General features: G+C 40.8%; 1 protein-coding gene across 2 annotated transcripts in view; it reads left to right on the top strand.

Moving 5' to 3' along the window:
- The first annotated feature begins 449 nt into the window (after positions 1 to 449).
- Positions 450 to 21,342, top strand: part of Cph (BCL11 transcription factor chronophage) — a 36,195-nt gene continuing 15,302 nt past the window's right edge. Inside the window, exon 1 of one of the 2 annotated variants that reach the window (XM_034329897.2) lies at positions 450 to 2,056. In XM_034329897.2, coding sequence (XP_034185788.1) covers positions 2,020 to 2,056 — 37 coding nt within the window. In that variant the 5' untranslated portion in view covers positions 450 to 2,019. Of the gene's footprint in view, positions 2,057 to 14,822; positions 15,348 to 21,342 lie in introns of those variants that run through there. The other variant, XM_034329898.2, reaches the window with a different exon arrangement.

Genomic DNA, 21,342 nt, shown 5'->3' with positions numbered 1-21,342 from the left:
GTCCAGCCAAGTCATTTCCGAAAAACCATCCACAAAACAGTTCCCTTTCGTTTTAAGCCGAGGCTCGACCAATCGGATCGAAGCATCGTGAATCGAAAGAGCTCGCGATAGCCAGCAGACATCAACGGAGACAGACGAATAAAGAAGGAAGGAATGAAATAAAAAAGAGCTTACGAGGGGTGGTTAGAGGTTTCGAAAAAAAAGCGCGGCTACCCTGGGTGCCAGATACCCGCGAGAGGATCGCGTCTCCGGCGAAAACTGTTCCCCCGACCGCGCGATACTCGGGACGAGACCCTGGCCCAGACAGAGAGGCACGATCAAGGCGGACACAGGGGAAGCCGAAGCGAGAGAAGGAAGGATCGAGGAGGGATAGAGAGACGGCTACGTACGCGCACGTACACTCGTAACCGCGCGTGTAACTGCACGCCGGGAGAGAAGGGAGACCGAGAGAGGCAAACACAGATGCTCACCGGTCGAACAGAGAGAGGCAGCCAGCCAACGAGCGACAAAGTCCCCTGTCACGGTACACTCGTGCACGACGGAGAAGGGTATACCTGGTTACCCCCACTACCGGGGGTGAAAACTACCCCGAGAGCGCGTGGGGTGTCCGGCCTCGGCGCCGAGGCGAACCGAGCGCGTCCGAAGTGAGCGCAGTGCCCGACACACCAGGTCCCGCACGGCACGACTAGGCGCACCGTCCGGCACAGTCCACTCAGAGATACGACCCATGCTGGACCATCGTCGCTCTGGTCCACGCCGGCAGCAGGCATCCAGCATCCGCGCGTCAGGCCGCACGAGACAGGAGGTCGTCGAACAGGACGACCGGGACACCGTTTCTCGTGGTCCTGGGAGCAACCAGTCGTTCGCGGCGGCAAGAACGAGGGACCAACGTCGTCATCGTCGTCGCGGTCGGTGTACAGTGTACACAATTGGCCGAGCGGAGATGCGTGACGGACGAGGATAGTTCGGTAGCTAAGTGTGGCGCGCGCTTTCGATTCGTCCGCGAACAGAGAGACCGATCGGAGAGGACGGTGTTGTGTTGTATGTGTGTGTGTATGTGTTACCACGGCAGCGTGTTACGACAGAGTCACAGTCGGAGTTCCAACAGCGGACAGTCGGCCGTGTCGACGACAGGACATAGTTTGTTTGCCTTATACGCAAGAGGGGAAGATCCGTGAAACGATCGACGCGCGACGGCCACCGAGTGATCGACGAAAGGGAAATATCGTTGGAAGGTGATGAGGGAAAAACTCTGATAGATATCGTCGTTGGTGCTAACTAGTTGGAATCTGGTTGCGATCGTAGGCCGGCGGCCGGTGAAAGAGGAACACAGGCTGTCGCACCTGTGCGCGCGGACCGCCTCGGTCATTTTTCCCTCTGCCCTCGTGCCGATCGCGTACACCACTTCGTCCGGTGTCGTGTCGTCGTATGTGCGCCGCGACGCCGAGTGCCGTCTCGTCTGGCTGTCGCGAACGCGCCGACCAGTACGCCAGCCGAGGAACATGAGGACGAACATTAGTTGACGAAGACGCGCGTGTCCGGCCGATTGTCAGTTTCGCGGTCCCAGTCTCGGCCAGGTGCCGATCGAGGAACGAATGATACCGGTGTTAACCAAAGGGGGTTGAGTTTTATCCGTGAAACGAGAAACGAGTAAGCCGAAAGGCAGTGAAAACAGTTGTTCGAGGTGGAAACAGGTGAAACGTCGGATGGACTCGTTTGAGAGCAACAACAGCGAGGGGCGGAAGTGAGGGGGAGGAGGGCAGAAGCGTGACGATCGTCTACCGAGCTTTCCCGGCCGAAGGAACTGTTTTCCTTCCAACGTGGTCGTCGCCTCCCCCTTTTCTTCTCGCCTCCCCTGTAAAAGAAAAAAGAAACAAAAAGTTCGCGCGAAAACTCGTCAGGAAGAGGAAAATCATTCGACAACCGCTCGCTTCCGTCCTGGACGACGTTCGAGGGAAAGATCGCGTACGTCGAGCATAGATCGTGCGACGAAACACGAGGAAGATCGAGAACGTCACCATGAGGATCAAAATGCCCGCGGTCAGGATCGCGCAAGGTGAGTGAAAATCAGCGATAAATTGGATTCATTGTTTATCGCGAATCTTACCCGTCGCTCGACCGGATCGCGGCTCGTTCCTTTACCCGCGCGTGTCATTATTTTTGGATTTTGCGCCGGGTTCGCGAACGACGCGACCTCGACTCTCGTCGAAAACTTCTCAAGGTAGAATGAAACTTCTCTTATCGGGGAAATTCATGAAAATCGCTGCGTTTCCGGGGTACATTGCGATTGGTTAAAAACACTTTCGAATCGACGACAAAGTATCTTTCGTTCGATTCTTTGTAGTCGAAATTCGAGAGGACCCTCTTTGCTCAATTTAATCTGCAAGGAAATACGCTCTGTGTCTCTTTCTATATTGTAACTAGAATAAAAACTAGCCCAAAGTATTTACCGTTTGGTAAAAAAGTGTGTTGGGAAGTGTACAAAGGTATAGTCCCTTTGATCGTCTGTTTCACGTTCCCTAAATTCTTCAAGTATTTCTTCAAAATGTATACAGATATTTGAAAAGTTCGAGGAATCGCTCGGTCGCGACGAAAGGTCATTGAGAATTCAAAAGCCGGCACCGATATACAATCGTCGACGAATCTGTTCGATTTCTATGTACACAAATCAACAAGACGAACATTCAGGTTGTCGATCGGATAGCCGTAAATCGAGTCACGCGATCCCGCGCGCTTTCGATCCGAATCGCGGTTTCACCTTCGCCCTGATTGGCGAGGATCGTGCGAGACCACCCTTAACCGAGGCCCAAAATAGGACACCCTTGAAAGCTCCTCTCGGCGCGATCAATCAATTCCGATCGATCCGCGAGATCGTCCTCGTTCTCTAATTCGTTCGACCTTCTTCTCGCCTCCTTAACTCGCAATCTGTTGAAAGCGAGGGTGGCAAAAAGTGGCGTGGTAAAAGAGGAAAAAGAGAGAAAAAAAAAATGAAAAAGAAGAATCACGGTGGCGGTCGCGTGGCGCGTAAGAATAAAAGAGACCGGGTCCGCGTGGACGTCTGGAGAAGACGCGAAAGAGCTTGGAAGAAGAAGAAGAAGAGGAAGAAGGGAGCGAACGAAAGAGAAAGGCAAGGATAGAAATGAATGAATGAATGAAAAGTTTGGAGGGCGGCGGGAAATGCGGGGTAGCAGGCCAACGTCTTCGAAGAACTCGTCGCCGGCTGAATTTTTAATTAGTCCCCGACACCGCCACCCCTACAGCGTCAGGGTTGGCAGAAAGGAGTCGGCCAAGGCGAAGGTGGAGAAAGAAGAGATCGAGGGGGTGGGGTGGACAAGGAGGGGCGGCATTGTCATGCGCGCGTTTTTCACAGACTTTTCCACCCCCGTCTGCCAGCGAGCACCCCCCTGTCGCTGTGCACCCTATCCCCGCGCGCCTCCGGCCACCGACACCCCCTCGCCACGACGGAAGGCAGCAGCAGCGACGGCGGCGGCGGCTCCGTTTTCTTAATTACAACTGCGATATTCTTTAGTTCGCGCGATGACGCCGCCGCGAAAAGATACCGGAATATTTCTGCACAACGAATTAACCCCGCGCGACCATCGAATCGACGGTTTTCTTTTAAGAATTTTCCGATCGATGGAGATCGATGAAGATCGTCGAGACGCACCCCTCCTGCCCTGTTATGGACAGATGTCTTTCGTGTACTTCCTTTGGATCGTGTGGTATCGGATAAACGGAGCTAAGGATTTTTATACTTTCGAGATGAGATTGGTCTTTGGGGTGATTTCGGTGTCTTGCAATGGTGATCGGGGAGCAACGTCAGTGTCGATGAGAGTGGTGTACGATGAGGCGAGGAGAGGAGGCTCGCGAGCTACGTACGCATGTCTGGTATGGAATTGTGAAATCACTGGACGAACGGATACGCCTCGAAAGCGACGTTTTTCAACAGACCTTGTCTCTGAACTAGATGCGTGTGATCTGGTAATGAGGAGGTGAGTCGGTCGGTTAGGATTCAGCTCCACTTTTTGACAATTTCAATAAATTCAAATAAAGTGTACAAAAGAATGAACTTTATAAAATTTAAAGACTAGATGAGATACTGGAAGATTATATGAATTTTCAAATAGATAATTACATCGACATAGATTAACCCTTGAGTGGCGAAGCCTGGGTCACTCGTGATCCAAACTTACAATGAAAATAAATATGAAATACAAAATTGAATTGAAATTGTGGTTCTCTCCATGGTCCGCCACCGGAGGGTTAATGCATTCTTAAAATTATTTTAAATATTTGAGGGTACACTGCGGTCTCCACAATCCAAAGAACAATTAAAGGTGGCCCAAGCAATACTTAATGTATCAGTTAATTAAAACTTGAAAATTAATTAAGAATGTCTCAAATTGTAACTGTATGTGTCTATTAAGTGTCGTGTAACATTTTTTTCAAAAATTGATTTTTCGGTGTGTGCCATATCTTTCTGTTTCAAATTTTCATAATTATTTAACCACTATTCATTAATTAGATATTAAAATTAAAATTGTAAAATCTTTAAATAAATTTAGTTCCAAATAATCAAGTTGTAACCTGACATTTATCCACTCGTGTTTTCCTATAATTTCAAAGTGTATATTTTTTTTTTTTCTATACAGTTGAAGATAATTCGTTTGTCTAACGGTCAGGTTTAAGGTCGACGAGGCAGGGTCCGATTCCAGGAGAAGCTTCGAAATTTCTGTTTGCAAATGCGGATTATCCTGTTCCTTGGAAACGGACGCACGACTCCTGTTTACATCGCGATCATCCGCCTTCTCGCTCGTTCTACACACGGTTTAATGAAGTAAATAGATGGATACGATCACCTGACCCGTCGAACGGCAAATACGATCGCTTTTCAATTTAAAGGCCGCGATTTCGATAGAATCATGTCCTCGTAAGTTTCAGCGTTTCGATTATCGAAACGTTGAAGGAACTTGAGTTGCTCTCGTTTTTGACGGTGACACGTAGAATTCGCTTTCGATTTTCGTCGCCTCGGAAATTGGGTTTATCTTAACGCGACGTACAGAAAAATCTTTATCCGCGGACAATTCTTCCTATCCTCTTTAAGGATGTTTATTTTGTCCTGTAGATTTGTATCGATTAACTTCTTCTTTAAGAAATTTGAATAAATTTGAGAATCATTCTAAATATCAAATTTTGACAATGAAGAATAGATTGATTTTTGTTAATTTCAGGATTCATTTTTTTATTAGAAAAATTAAATTCGATAATTCGTCGTTGAATTTATAAATTTTTCTATGAATCATTGCTTTTACTTATTTTTGCTAGATCTATTACTTCCATAATTTTGTTGTCAATATTAATTAGAATTTTGAAGATAAAGTTCCATAATTATCGACAGTCATCGAATCAAAAGAATTTCGGTCTCTTTGATATTCAGAGAAGTTTGGGGATTTCTTCCTGTAGAATCATCGTCAGGTTCGTCCCTAAATTAATTTTCTTCACGCGTCGACGATCAACGATCAAACCTAATGTGCACGATGTAACGATCTGTTATCTGAACAAGCAAATTTCCAATTAAGATACGAATCGTGTATCGAGTGTATACTACTCGAAGATGACGCTTCTGTCTACGGAACGGCAAAGCAGCTGCTGTTTGAACGGGAAACGACATTGAATCGTGTGAAACGTTAACGACAAAAGGAGAAAATAGTTTAATGAACAATTTTCTATTTAATTATTCAGTCTAGAACATAGCGAATTCAAAAACAAAAATAAACTTCATTATTTTACATTACGTTGGAAGAAAGCTACTAATGGTAATGATGTATATTTTAATTAAATAAATTTTATTTCTTTGGAAGAGCAATGTTTTGAGAAATTCAAATCAAAAAAATTAATAATATAAGCAATAATCCTTTAATTAATTTGCAAACTCTCTATCTAAAACAGTAAACTTTGCTCCTAAAAATATAAAATGAGAGACGAACCATTAATTGCATCTCCCAAGCAACGTGAAAGCACCTCAAAGACCTAGTACGCACCAAAATGAATCTCAAGCTCTATACGGTATTATTATCAGGAACACGAAGCATCAGAGGGCGAGAAAAAATGTTATCACAGCACTCGCGGCGTTTTCGCTTCGCGAAAGTAATTTTATCAGCGGTTCGAAAGCGTGACTGGTTAATTGACGCAATTACGCCCGCATAGGCAGGACACCTCGCGTCGCGTCGGGTCCTGCAAAGCTTCGGCCGCGCGAGCTTCGATATCGAGCCGAGGTACTTTCGAGGATGTTATTTAGCAAACAAAGTGAGTTTTACGCGCCCCTGTCGGCACGTGCACGGCATATGCGCGTTAAATATTGTCTTTGATGCGGCCCGACGGAAGCCCTTCTTCTCTTTCCTCTTCCAACATCGAGGAACACCTCCCGTTCGTTCCGACGACGTCATCTAGGGAACCGTGCCTTGGATCCAGGCAAAAAACTACTTTGATTTGATTTCTTAGATTAACCTTTGGGCGCGTGGCGAAACCCTTCTTCTCCCTCTCATTGTGCTCTTCACGGCTCTTCTGGCTCCCGGTTGTCCTGGTTGCGCGACCGCTATCTACTATGGAGGAGCGAGCACGTGGCCAGGTAAAGAGAAGCGTCGCGATCGTGCACCGAGGGGATCGACTTTTGATCCCAGAAGCACGCGAGCCACGCAAAAACTCTTGGTAACACGAGTCTCGCTAATGGCGATATCTTTTACGGGCCAACAGGACAAGTCTCGACCGCCATCGCGGGAATGGAGAGGTTCTTTGCCTCCCGGAAGATCTGCCACTTGAATTATTAGGTTTATGTAATAGAAATAACAGTTTTCTTGCCGGAAGCTGGTGGTATCAGTTCGGAAGAATTGACAAGCTAGTATTTAGAAAATGTTCAGTCAGATATCAGAGGTCAATTAGAAAATCGTTATAGATCACTTCAAGATCTATTAAGTATTCACTTTCGCTCAAGTGCTTGGAACACTTCATTTCTACTACAAATCAATTGTATTTTAAAAATTGTAATCGTTTCAAATATTTCACTTAAAAGTATTGGACAAAATAATGAAAACCCAGTTTTGTTTAAATTCGTGGACGTTTGCTTTGTTAATTTTTTGAAGGAATATTGTTTTATTACGAATTAATTTGTCAATTTTTTAATGTTTGAGAAACAGATCGATGAGAATACAGACAGGACAGATGGCGTCACTCACCCATTGTCCCCTGTTGCATTCACGTTAACAAAAATATTTCTCGTTAACGCGTTGAATTATTTAAAGACTTTACTGAACGTAAATACTAACGAAGCTGTCCAGAGTTAATGAATCATTTATTTGTTTTCAAGATGCAATTACGACCACGGGGCGAGATGATTCGCTATTCGTTGCGAAACGGAAAACATTGGAAATGCCAGGAGAAAGTTGCGGTATCTGAAAAGTACGCGCCATTGTTGCTGAATGACCAGCATTTTAAACAGTCCAACTGATAACTTCTGTCTCTACCTGTTGTTTCCCAACCGTGTTAATCACCGTGTACACTTTCTATTTTCATTTCTTTCTTCCTTGTTTAGTAACCCACAATTGGGATCATCTTTTTCTCGTGAAATACTTCAATAATCACGGTTCACACTCGAACCTCTACAAGTTTCCCCTTGGAATTCAATTTTTAACTCTTGCTTCAGTATCCGTCTTGTTATTTGCCTTTTGCAACTCTTAATCTACCTTGTAAATTTGTCAAACCAAGGCTGAGCCTTAGGCCGATGGTCAACAAAGTCGGTCCTCCCCTTCTTGAAAGAACACGAATGTATCAGAACTCCACTCAAATATTCCATTACAAATTTCTTAATCAAAATTTAATACTATAATAATTATTTAATAATAATCATAATTTCTACAATTTTATGATTATGTTTATATTTAACAGTATTTTATTAACGAATTATGTTTGAATTTACGTCGGTAAAATCACTAATTCTTAAATTTTAATCTAATTAGTATCTGATAAAACAGATAAAATTAGGATAAAGAATAACAGTATAAAAATTTAAGCTTGGAAATCACAAATGGGTGACAGATTCGATGTTATGAAATAATTGAAAAAAAAAGAAATTTAACTAAAAATAAAATGTTTGCATCCTAAATTATGGCGTCATTCTACACACAATCTTTTTCACTGTCGTTGTTTCGGAATAATTGTCTGATAAGATAAGAAACTTGGTACGCGTTTCACAGTGCTCGGCTATTTCTGAACCGAAGACTTAATCACACGACGATCGCGTAATTCTTCGATCGAAATACGCGGGTTCGAAGGCAATTAAATCTATTACCAGGAGGAAACGTCGACAACGAGGAGTAGAAATTAATTAGCCATCGAGACGTGGCTCTTCTTAAATCCTTGTCCCCAGAACGGACCGATGTCGATGTCGCTTCACTATCTTTCTCGGCTGTATATCGTCCGTCCAATCTGCTGTTCGGCAATTTCAGCTGAAATACGATGTCATCGGGTTCGTTTCGCGAACATCGAAGAGTTGCTTTATTGGTCTGCTTACCAGGTCCATGAAAACGGAGCTAAAACCGCGAAAACGTGTGTTGGGGATTGTAGCAACCCGTTGGATCATTGCATAATGATCTCAGTTAGGTGATTTAGATAGTTTGTGGATAGATTTGAAGTATTTTTTGGGAATATTTCTAATTTATTATAAGGTTTCGAGATTTTCTAATATTTCTTAATACTGTCTAATGTTTTTCTAATATTTTTTAAATGCTTTTATAATATTTTCTAATACTTTAATTTGAACCACCTGAATTTTGTTTAAAATATAAAATGTCCTTATACGAAATATAAATTCCTCAATTCCAAAAATATTTAGGGAGTAAAATTACTATTCCTCTTCGTTTTATAATCGAAACTCAAAACCATCGATTAGTCTGCAATGAAATTTAACTTATCTCAAAATTAATATATGCCGAGTCAAACTTAATTATCGTAACGTAAGGAACCATTTACATCCCTTTGTAATTGCAGTCTAATAATCAAATATCCGTAAACAAAATATTGTTCCAAAGCATCATCCAGCATGCAAAAGAACTTGAAATTCCCAAAGAAGAAGGGTGTAGACATCATTGGTATCACAACAGCAGAAATAGAGGGTACGAACAAGGGTGGTATAAACGCGCCTCGACTTTCAGCCAATAATGGACTTACAAGCACTCCGGAATAGGCTTTTTCAAAACCAGCCGGTTCCTGAAGAAAGCGTCAAACGCGACGTTATTTGTCCCCTTAGTACACTTCAGTAAAAAAAAAGGGAAGAAAGAAAGAAGGAAAGAGAGCGTCTAGCCTGTAAACGGAGAATGTCCGAGGCACGGTATAATGCTTGGTGCCGTAGGAAAATTTATGTTGTTTGCAGTGTCGGTTTCCAACTCCATTGTCCACTATTGTCCGAGTCCCACCTTCCAAGGTGCGAACACCCTTCGGACCGATAATCTGCTCGCATTATTATACGCTTTGTCGGTCGGTTCACTTGTCAGAGGGGGGATTCCACGACTCCTCTTTGCTACCTGACCAAGGGTCACTTCGAAGCGCCTTCATCCACTTGTCAAGGTACGTACTACCCCTCCGTGGTCCATCCTAGATGGTGTCTTCTTGTTTGGCAGGGTGCAACGAGGGTCAATCTGACCGTGTCTCTTTACGATTGAGATGAGTCCTTTTGTGATCGTTTAAGGGTCACCGTGTTTTTTTTTACTAGTTTTGAAGTAAGAGAGTGTTTATGGTGCTTTCAAGGACTAATTAACCCCTTTATTGATATTGATGCCTTTTGGGGTTCCATTGAAGATTGTCTGCATTTTGGGATGGTTTTGAACTACCGGCAGTCATTTGAAGATGATTTTGGCTACTTGTGTTAAAATTGCTAGATGATGACTTAATTAATGGCTTGCATATCTACGTACTCGTCCTGATCACCCGTTATAAGCTGTTGTTCGAGGAGAGCGCGTGCGTGTAAACCACGTGGCGCTATACACGCGGACCTAGACCCTTCTATAAATACGGTTTTCTGGAGACCAAGTTCAGGGGAACTGTGAAGAAAGTGTTTTTAGATTTTCCACTCGAATCAGAGGTTAAGATGCCGTGAATAGGTTACGGGCGCTCGTTTTATGCTAATCGAACACTATGTTGCTTGGACGACACTTTAAGTGTATCGTGTAATTAACGCATTAATTTCTACGAGAATCATTAATCACTATCAGCAATGATACATATAATATTAATTTCTATTCTTTGTAAATTGATAGAATACAAATTACATTTTTTCAAATCTTTAAAATAATTTATCAAATTAAAATAAAGAAATAATCAAAACCATTTCCCGTCAAAATGTTTCAACAGTCACCGTTTGACTTCTTACTAAAAACCTCTTTCCATGTGACGATTTGCCATGCCGGAAAAGGAAGCTGCGATTCGAAACGCAATTTTTGACCAGCTAGCAGGATATCTGCTCGAACGCGACGACCATCGAGTCGAGCGTGTAAAAAGTAACGGCCGAGAGGAAGCGTACAATGAGATAAGGTGAGAAAACGAGGGACCGTTCGGAGTCATGTCCGGCCATTGCTTTCGCGGCCTGATCCGGAAGTCAAATAAGAAGAAGAAAAACCGGCTGGGGGGCCAGTCATCGGCTTCGACCAGTGACGTCTCTCGTTTTCGCGTGCCGTCTTTCTATTGGCCGGTCACGACAAAATCGCGCAGCGGGATAGCTTTTTTTTCGCGAAAAAATCAAGCCCGTGCTTCGAACCGGAGTGGGATTGTCCCAGATAATTCATTGTGCAAGGCTGGACCAATTGCCGTGGTCGATCCGCGGGGGGCCACGCGACCGGCTTTAAGAGCGTTGGCTTGAAAAAAAAAAAAAGAAATCAGGGGTCAGGTTTTTTATACGAACCGCGTCAAGGTGGGCTACGGAGCCCGTTGTCGTAATATGTAAATGGTCCTTTATGAAGGAGGATAATTTGAATTGCCTGGAAATTCATTTGCATTGAGTCTTTATGAATTGATGCATTAAAATCCGTGAAAGGTGGATGAACAAAAATAAGTTAATTTCTTCTATTAATTAAATTTCATTACAAATGAATAAAAATAGGATATTCGCAAATTAATTCGGTGCCTACAGTATTACTTTCTTAATTACTATTTTAAATTTGAATATTTTCCGGCGCTTTTTTGAAAAGTGGCACGAGAATATGACAATAACGATTACTTTAATAATTGAAGTTACCATGACTTTTTAAAAAGAAATTTTCAATGGAGAAAAAAGGAAAATTTTCTTTTATTTATAATTTAAAATAAGAAACTTGAAATCTGTCATTTAGATCCCTTTGGAAATTCTAATATTAACATTCAAATTTTTATTTCAATGAAAAATAATTAAATTTAGAAAGCTTTTTATTTTATTTCAAACATGATTCCATCCATCAATAACGGAATGTTCGTCGCGGTTGGTACCCTTTCAAAGATGTCATTCACAAACAATTCTGTTTACACAGACGGAGGATCGTTTGGTTGAACAGCAGGAACCGTCGCGTCGTCGCGGAGTTCTCGTAACGTTTTCGGTAACTCGAGTTCTCGCTACGAATTCGGGAACAACGAGCTGAACGAAAACGAAGCCCGCGGTGGCCGGGCGTTAATTCTCTGGTCCGCGAAAATTCGTACGATCGTTAATTATTTCGCGTGACACGCTTCGGCACTTGGCGTGTTCGCGCGTTGTCAAAAGTTTACATTCGGATGTTTTGCGGCGAGCAAGCAGCGAGTTTCGCGGGGAGGACGCTCTGAATAATGTAACAACGAAACTGCCGACCCCTCTCCACTTTCCTCTCTTTACCACGAAACTTTCTAATTAACCAACGCTGTCCATGCCTGCGCCAGAGGAATGGAGACAGGGAAGGAGAACGGTCCTGGGTACCGGACAATACAAAGACTCTTCTGCCATTGTACGTGAAGCTCGATTAAATATAAACGAGAATTTTTGGATAATCACAAAATGTACACCTTTAAATATTACAAATTCTAATCTATACCTTGGCATTTATGAAAAAAATTACTTACTGAAAGTCTTGGTACACCTCGTAAGAAGGCCATTTTGATTAACCCTCGGAAAATGGAAAATTTGCCCTTAACTTTGTCGTCATTTTACGTGGGTTTGAATGTAATAAAAATGCGATAAAAATATTCGCATTTTAGGTGAAAAGAAAAACAGCTGACGTTTGCGTGAAATTTTCCAACTGCACCCTTCGACTCATTACCCGAACAACTTTCTGGTGGAAACTCGATTTGATGTTAAAAATGGAACACAAAGAGAACTGCAACGTTATTTTGTGCAAAGATTGCAAAAATACAAATATTCCAAGAGTTATCGCCGCTTTTACAGTATTTCATTCCCTTTTCTTGTGAATAATCATGCAAGCACAGCACTACCTCGGCTGAACTCATTAAAAAATTGCAAATTCACAGTTTTATACCTAATATACTCCAACTAATAGAAAGATAAAAAAAGTCTATTGAAATTTGAAAGAAAATGCTAATGTAATGACATATAAAAATCCAAAGAAGTAGTAATTTATTTATAAAAATTTCTAAATTTTCAATAAGTAATAATATTAGATAACAGAAAGATATTGAAAGATATTAATAATACTGGAAGTTTAAATATGAAAGTTAATTATCACCTCCTCCAAATACCTCCAGAATTTCAATATCTACGTTTTACAATATATATCCACTTCCACTATAACAATAATCATATTAAATAACATAGAGAATATATATTTTTGAAATATCTAAAAATATTCATTTCAAGTCTAACGCTAGGGGTGTCCCCGTACCCCACTTATGAAACAGCCATGTGGAAATCTAAACGTCGTAGATTCTCGGAAAGTTGAAAACTCGCTGGAAAAGGGCAGGACCGTGACAGGATGTCAGGATGAATTTGGAATCCGCGATCACCGGAATATACTCATCGATGCGGACATCATATGTATAGTTGGGCTGTGTGTGTGTGTGCTTAAGAGCCAGCTGGACCGCGGCAGCTAACTGTGCCCACATGATTTATTTTGATTGAAAAAATCAGGAAAGGGGTTTTCCTTGAAAGAAGCAGCCCGATTGAAAAGGGGACGGTACAGGTCAGCTCTCTAGGACCTGTTTGGCCGTGCTCAATGGACAATGTCCTGCTGCCGGTACACAAAGGACCCCCGGGACTAGAGATCCTCCCACGATACGCATGTGGAGCGACGATACAGAGAAGGATCTAACCCGGTGAGTGGGAAACCGGCGGGAAAGAGAAAGACGAAGGAACGTGTACCCATTCACGGCCCGTGAGAACCAGATTTCATATTTCTCATAACCGCCTGGCCGACCGCGGAACGGATGGAACGCACTTTTCTAGACAAGAAAACAGCCAGCACAGTGGTCTGGCCAAATTGTCTGACCGAGTCAAAGATTTTCGAAATGGTTCGTTCAGAATTTTCTCTTTCGTTGTGGTCACTACGATCGGGACCTTGTTGATCCCGCGATCCATTCTTAACCATGGGAACCCTTCTTTTTTCGCGCCTATCTGATCGCGCCTCGAAGAGGTCGCGGGAGGAAAAGTGGTTCCGTGACACGTGAGAAAACGACAAGTTTCCGGATGTGCTTTCGAGGTTTTCGGTCGAGATACTTCCAGATTACGAAGGACAATGAAACTGTTGGCGATTAGGCTGACTATGGTAGCCTCGTACGTGGACTCAGATTCAATTAAAGGTTTAGAGTCTACCTGCGGTTTGAAAGTGTGATTGTTCTCGAATGAACGCCAAGTGTACCTTTTCCCTATTGTTAAGGACGATTATGGTAGATTTTTGAAAATTCGAAGTATCAAAGGAACAATTTTGTGATAGGGGTGTTCAAGATTTATTAGATGATACGTTCTATTCTTGAAGACCAAAACTATTTCTAATTATGTTCCAAGGTTGCTGAAGGAAAAAATATTATTTTTTTATTATTAGCAATAAAGATAATTGATATTTAAGAATTTAAAAAATTAGAATTGCTTCAAGCTTAATAAATGTTTCAGATTTCTTCTAAATACAATTCTATCTTTTTTATTTTGCTGAAATATGATTCTTTATTAAAATATGAAATGGTTTCATCCCTTAAATCTTAAAAATGTCAATAAATATAAAACCTCTTCAGAATTATTACAAATCGAGCACCACTCGTCATACTGTTAAAACATTCTTCACCCTCCCAAACTTGTGCATCTCAAATTGCTCAGAGAACCATTTCTATTCCTTCGATTTCCTTTTCCCGACATTTAGCCTGCGCCACACAGCAATGACCTCGATTCCATTCGAAAACAAGTACCCGTTAGGTCTGCTCCCGTTCCCGACGCTTCGGAGGACCCCGAACACCGCGTCCTTCAAAAGAAAAAAGCGATCAAAGATAGGAAAAGGTGAAAAGCTTTCATGAAACAGGAGGTCCTTACAACGACCGAGATCCTTGCACAACGATCCACGGAACAGGCCCAATTTTTTCTCGATCCGAAGCGCGTTTTTTCCACGTACGAAAGGGTCCTTACCAAAAAAAAAAAATCAGGGAGAGAGAAAGAAACGAAGCGCCATTTTGGCTTCTTTGTAGGGCGAATTCGTGCTGGCGAGGCGAACTAGTTTGGGGGTTAAAAACTGCTCACCCCGGTGGAGGAAAGTCGAAGGGACGAAGGGGTTTCCGGGGTCCGAGCAGAGAAAGCCGAGAGAAAGAGGAAGGATAAAAAAAAAGTGGGGGTTTCGTATAAAAATTGCCCCCACCATACGAAGGACGCGCCGGTAGGTCCTTTCTATTCCTTTGATATATCCTGTCGGGGCCCTTGGCCGGCCCTATACGGGACCCCATGCTCCAGTCAGCATCCGAGCATGGTAGAAACCAGATCTCCGCCCTGCTGATCGAGATTTACCCGTCGTTTCCTCGGCCAATAATTAACAAAAATCGAACGATGCGATCGTCGATCTTCGATCGTGTTGTTCGCGTGTCGTGTACGCGTTTGAAATTACGATGGTGACTAAGGACACGGTGCACCATGGAAACTGTCGGTTCACGGGCACGCGTAATGGCGCACAAAGGTAAACAACGGTCGCGAGGGAAACGAAACGTGATGATTCATTTTTGAGAATTTTTCATTTCTGGTGGACGTTGGATGTTGGACAGTGTATGTTCGTTTGCAAGATTATTTACTGTCGTGGTGTGAAACGTTTAAGAAGCGAAGAAAATTCTTGGGTGATTCTGGAAGATATATCAAGACCGAATAATGTGTATCCATGGTAATGTTTTTAATGACTTCAGATGTGAAAGGAACAAAAGAACGTTGATGAATGCATGTTTAGAAATTAATCATTAGAAATTTAAATCTAATTGTAAGTTGGTAGTAATTTTCGCATAAAAAATGCAAAAAAAAAGTGCTGATCAATTGGATGATAAAAGTTTATAATTATAAAATATTATCGCACAATTTGTGTTGATGAAGATAGAAATAATATTTATGTAATTGGAATGCAGAATATTATCATTAACCTTGTTTCAGTCTTTTACTTCTCGACTATTGAAGTATAAGAAAATTCATTCAACTATAATTAAAGAAGTATTATATGTATATGGAATACATTTATGCTCAATTTTCACTTACTATCTAAATATGAATCTCAAAATTAATCATAATAATAATTCAAGTCTTTCAAAACTTCCTACAATCTCAATTAACCCTTTGCTTTATCAACAAACATAATCATGACCTAGAAACCAAGCATTTCTCAAAATTTCACTGTTTTTATAAAGCAGTAATAATAGGAATAATATTATTATTCCTACATACAAAACCCGTTCGTATATTAAAAATTGTACACCTAACTTTAATCACACACTATTGTATCGGGTCACAATTGATCCACGCTGCTCTATTTGATGTTCCATGGAGGAAAGCCTAAGTGTGATACACATTTTACGTCTCAACGTCAAACAACGCGAAATACTGTTAGATTCGTCAATGATTTTTTGAACGAGCCCGCAGAAACCGTCTACCATTTCCAAATCAAGACGCTTTTCACTTTTTGCGGACGTCGCGTCGGTTCGACGTCGACATCATCGACGGCACTCTATTATCGGCAATATCGCGGATCCTTGCATCCCGGTGCGGTTCGATATTCCCGCGACGTGTGCCAGGAATCTATCCGTTTCTTGATCCGTCTCTCCTATATATTTCGAGCACCACGTACGCAGCCTCGGTCGTCGAAGGAAATTGCTGCGACCCAATACTAATGGATAATGGAATTATTGGTTACGGTCGGAACTCGCCCTGGGGATGATCGTAATTCAATTGCTTCGATGTGTCCTCTGGACGTTTTGACAGGACGGATGTCCTAACAAGGAAACCGCCTCGGGATATCTTCGCGTTTATCTGTGTTCGTACGCGTTTGTATCGCGCCACAGTTTCTACGTGTTACCGGGAAAAATGTACCGCCTCGTGTTCCGCAATTGTACCAGGATGCTGAGAAACAATTTCTCAGGAATAGAATATGGAACCGAAGACAATTAAGTTTCACGCTTGTATTCGAATTCGGTAGAATTGACGTTCGTTTTTAGTTCCTTGGAAACTGATTTTTTATTTTTCGTATTGATGTATAATGTAATGTCGAAATTGGTATAGAAAAATTAATTTATTTGAGCAGATTAAATATATATCAATCTGATTAGAGACCCTTGTAATATTCTATTTACTAAAATTCAACTCTCAACTTGTATTTCGTATTATTCTCTTTTTCTAAATTCTACTCTTGTACATTACAAGAGTTTCAAATTCTTGAAATAGAGTTATTAGGAATTTAATTAAGAATAGGAGATTATATTATTAATATATCATAATTATGCCCTAAACCTTGCAGTAATTATTTCAATACACTTTCAGCCTTATTACCCCATAACAAAGAAAAATAATAGGTAGTGATTTCTTAATCTACAGGCATTTCCACGAAGAAAGGTTCTTAATTTCCTTGTTTTCGATTTGATCCTTCGGCCACTTATCCAGCCTGAACACAGAGAAAGCGAGAAAGTGGCCACAAGTGGGAGTATCAAGTATATAGAGAGGAGTATAGCCGAGAAAAGATAACATAAAAATACAATATTGCCCCGCGAATGTAAGTTGGATTGCTTACAAATTGGCCCATACATCTGTAATGCCTCGATCACCGTACCGCGTGGCTCCCTTATTGCGAGAGACTTGGTAATTTCCATCTACGAGTGGAAGGGCAGATACGCGTATGGGAATCACTGCAGGAAACGTCCTGAGCTTATTAGTCCTTCACATTAATTTCCTTTCGTCTACTCTTCAAGAAAGATGAAACGTCCAAGACAGAGAATCGCGACGATTACTCATGGACAGAGCCGATATTAAATCCTCGATCATTTCTTTTCTTGATATCTTGAATTTTTCAGTCTCCGAATTTCAATAAAATTTCTTTCTCAAATGTAGAGTAATATCTGTATCTAATTTAATAAATTAATCTGGGAGTACTTCGTTCTGATACAGTAGATGCTTTATCGAACGCTTACTGTACCCCTCCTGGCGCAATATTGTAACAAACTAAAACGGAACGTGCCAGGATGGAGGTAAATGAATAAATAGTCGACGACACTCGGTCAGGATCTCCTTTCGACCGGTTTGCGGACAGGTTACAAGAGCAGTTCCCTCGATAGACACACACGTGTATATATAGGTGTGCTTACGTAGCAAGGGAGATACACGAAGTGACGAAGAGACACGTGTCAGTCGGTCCTCCTTCGCTCACCTTCAGCACGGGTCTACCTAGGCCGCCACGCCGTAGGGGTAGTTTGTACCCGTCGCAGCTCCCGAGTTTCGGTCCAACATCTGCCCCCGAAAAAACAAAAGCCCATTGTCGTTAACGACCGGTCGCGCGTCTCTTGTTTCTAAGCGACCGCTTTTCAATCGTAGGCGAATATAACGGACCCGAGAGGTCCATTCAGGCCCGGCTCTGTCTCGTTCTTTATCCGTCCACGCTTGATCCTCGTTCTCTTCCCTTCTCGTTTCTTTCGAACTTCGTCTCGCTGAGCTTTTGCGACCATCCTCAGCTCCTAACTGTATTATTATACTGTTTTTATTTACAACCTCTATTCTTTTTCTCTTATTCTGATGCATATAGCGAGGTCCAAACGTTGTTTTTGTGGTTCTACCTTGATTTATTAGAGAAATTTTTATTTTATTACTCTTTATCCTTCGCTCTAAATTCGAAATTCAAATATTCTTAACCCTATGTACTTAAAGTTCAAATATTTTGAACTCTAAATACTAAAAACTCAAATACTCTAAACTTTAAATACTCCGAAATGAAATGCTATCAACTCCAAGAACTCAAAACTCAAATATTCTGAACTCTAAATTCTCAAAACTTAAATACTCTAAGCTCTAAATAAATTAATAATTTAAAATTCATCATTTCCAAGAGCTTGGTCATTCTAGTATTAAGGAGCACTTTTCAAATACAATTACTATGAACCTCTGAAGATTCATCAATGGACCCATTCGTTCTGACGTGATTTTTTATGGCTGATGTCGATCTGTCAGCGCAGATTAAAATCTGGCAAATGTTCCGTTTCCTGTTCACCTCAGATAGTGGTCCTTCCGGCGACAGAGAAACTTGAATCGTGAAAAAGTTTTGTTCGAAGGATGGCGACAATGTTGTATGGTACTTCTAGGACGATGCTTATCTTGGCGCAAAGAAATAAAATCGTTTCTGAATGGAAACTACTTGAAACTCTTTTTCTGTTACTTACAATAATTGACGATACAAAAGAATTTACGGACGGGCTTTGAAGGATTGATTTATTTTTTATTCTGAATTCAAATTTGCAATTTATGAACAAGTAATTTTCTACCCTTTTAACGTTACTTTTTTCTAATACAAATCATTTCGTATTAGAAAAAGGCTATTTTATGTTATTTACAAAAATTATTCCGTTTTTTGTAAATATAATAAGAAATGAATAGAGACGAATCAGGTGCTATTCTAATAACGACCACAATACACCATGGTACATACGGTCATCAAAATTGGAGCTTGCGCGCTGGCCAGTGGTCAACCAGAGCTCCGCCCCGAAAGAATCGAACGGTGTCCGCGCATCCATGAAAACATGGAAAAAGAAGAACAAGAACAGCCACAGGCTGAGACCGCTACCTCTAACAGAGTTAGGAAACAAAATAGTCGAGGCAAAAGGAAAAGAAAATGATAGACTTCGCAAAGTTACTTCCATTAGACAAATGGAACAAAATGGCAATGATTTAAAGGGTTCCTTTATAATACTATGACTTACGATTATCACTTCTATTATTGCTGTTTTTGTTATCAGGAGGATAATAATAATAATTATCTCCAATAATTAAAAAAAAGGGAAATGGACATTTTGAACAGAATTATACAAAATAATTATTAATAATTCAATCTGAATCATTGATAATCCGAATGAAATTAGCTTTTGTCTAAATTTTTGTAAGTATTCTGGAATTTTATTAGATTTTACTAACATAAATAAATAGTCTTGGACATAAACGATCCAGCCTCCCTATGGTGTGTAATAATATTATAATATAGAAAATAACTGAAGATCTTCCACAAGCTATATTTTCACATACATTTTTCTACTAAATAAAGCACAACCTACGGAGGGAAGAAACATCGAAAACAATAGGCGAAACAATATCCAGACGATTTTCTCGTTTTTACGCTTCACCATCCCCATGTATATGGCTACTCGACTCTTCAAGGGAGGATAAATCGATGTATGAAACTCCTGCCAATCTCTATGTTAATGGAAAGGATAAGCAGAGGGCAAGAGGAGAAGGCGAGGAATTCTGTCAGCAGGTCTGCTAGAGGACACTTAAAAGTGAATTGTTACGTCTGCGGCTGACCCCGGGACCTTAGACCCTCGAACGACGGTGAATTATAAGAGTCGAGTAGAAGGAAATTAGATCTCTATATCAGACGTACGTTTTCCTCGGGCTAACCAAATTTCCACCCCTCCTACTCTGCCTCTGTCCCATCCCTTCGGCAAAAGCGAACCACTGAGAGCTCAGAATTCACGATGGCCAACGACGTATTTGCGTGAACGCGATTTAATTATGAAACGCGATTAGCATCGTGCTAGGAGGTAATTGCGATTGGAATTATGTTGGATACATCGCGTTTGCGGAAACGTTTAAGACGCCTTTGAATTATTGGTGCTCCTTTTGGGAGAAAGAAATTTATTATGATAATATTAGACGGATTTGAGATAATTTGATATTGCTGTTTATTTATAAAGCGATTAGTTTGACATTCTAAGGAAATTCTAATCGTTAGTTTAAAATTTTAATTTTCAATTCGTGTAATAATAATGTTATTCGATAAATTTTTTTACCAAAACTACAAACAAAAAATTAGAAGTGATAAACAGACAAGAATTTGATTATTAAAATCCTAATTGAAGATTATTTTGAGTATCCTGGCTATAAGTTTTCTTTTTAAAATGAGAATGTCTTTATTGAGGCTAAAATGCGAAAGCACTTTAAAAGCAGTTTTCATGAACAAAAAGGAAAGCTGAGAAGATCCAAGTGGTGACGATAAAATGTGGTAGTATAGTGAAATTTTTTGGGTGGGCTAACAAGACCCAGGTTTGAAAGAACTTGAAGTGTCATTTAGCCTGGAGTATCTACTGCTTTGGAATATTCTTAAGGGGTCTGTTTAGTATCATAGGAACACGTGGGTGGCAAAATGCTAAAACTGGCCATTTAATGAATTACACAACAAAAGAAAAACTTCTTATAAGGCAGATATATTAAATATGTTATATTTCTTTTATAAAGCAAAATGTAAGGAAACGTTTTATGTACCTCTTACTATATTAAAGTGAAATGTGCGAACGTTTTTATTTTTTGTTTTTTAATAAAACGTGTAATTTATTAAAAATTTGAAATATCCAAGAAATTATTAAGTTTCTTAATATTGTACAGCAACAAATTTTACGTTGAATGTCCCAAATAGCAATCTATTCCATTTAAATTCCATTTAAAAATGAATTCCATCTTCTTTACAAAAGAAATATTAAAATTGAAACAGAATTAGAACCACCCTATACCATTTAAGATGTAACCCCATCTAGTCGCATGGTTTACCTTAAACATATTTTATAATAATATTTCAAATCTCAAATATAATTATCATAATGTAATTGGGTGTTTCAATATTATTTTTCCCGCCATATTTCCAAGGTGAA

Source organism: Osmia lignaria, chromosome 2, assembly GCF_051020975.1.
Source record: "Osmia lignaria lignaria isolate PbOS001 chromosome 2, iyOsmLign1, whole genome shotgun sequence".
NCBI lineage: Eukaryota > Metazoa > Arthropoda > Insecta > Hymenoptera > Megachilidae > Osmia > Osmia lignaria.
This window is presented reverse-complemented; position numbering and strand designations above follow the sequence as displayed.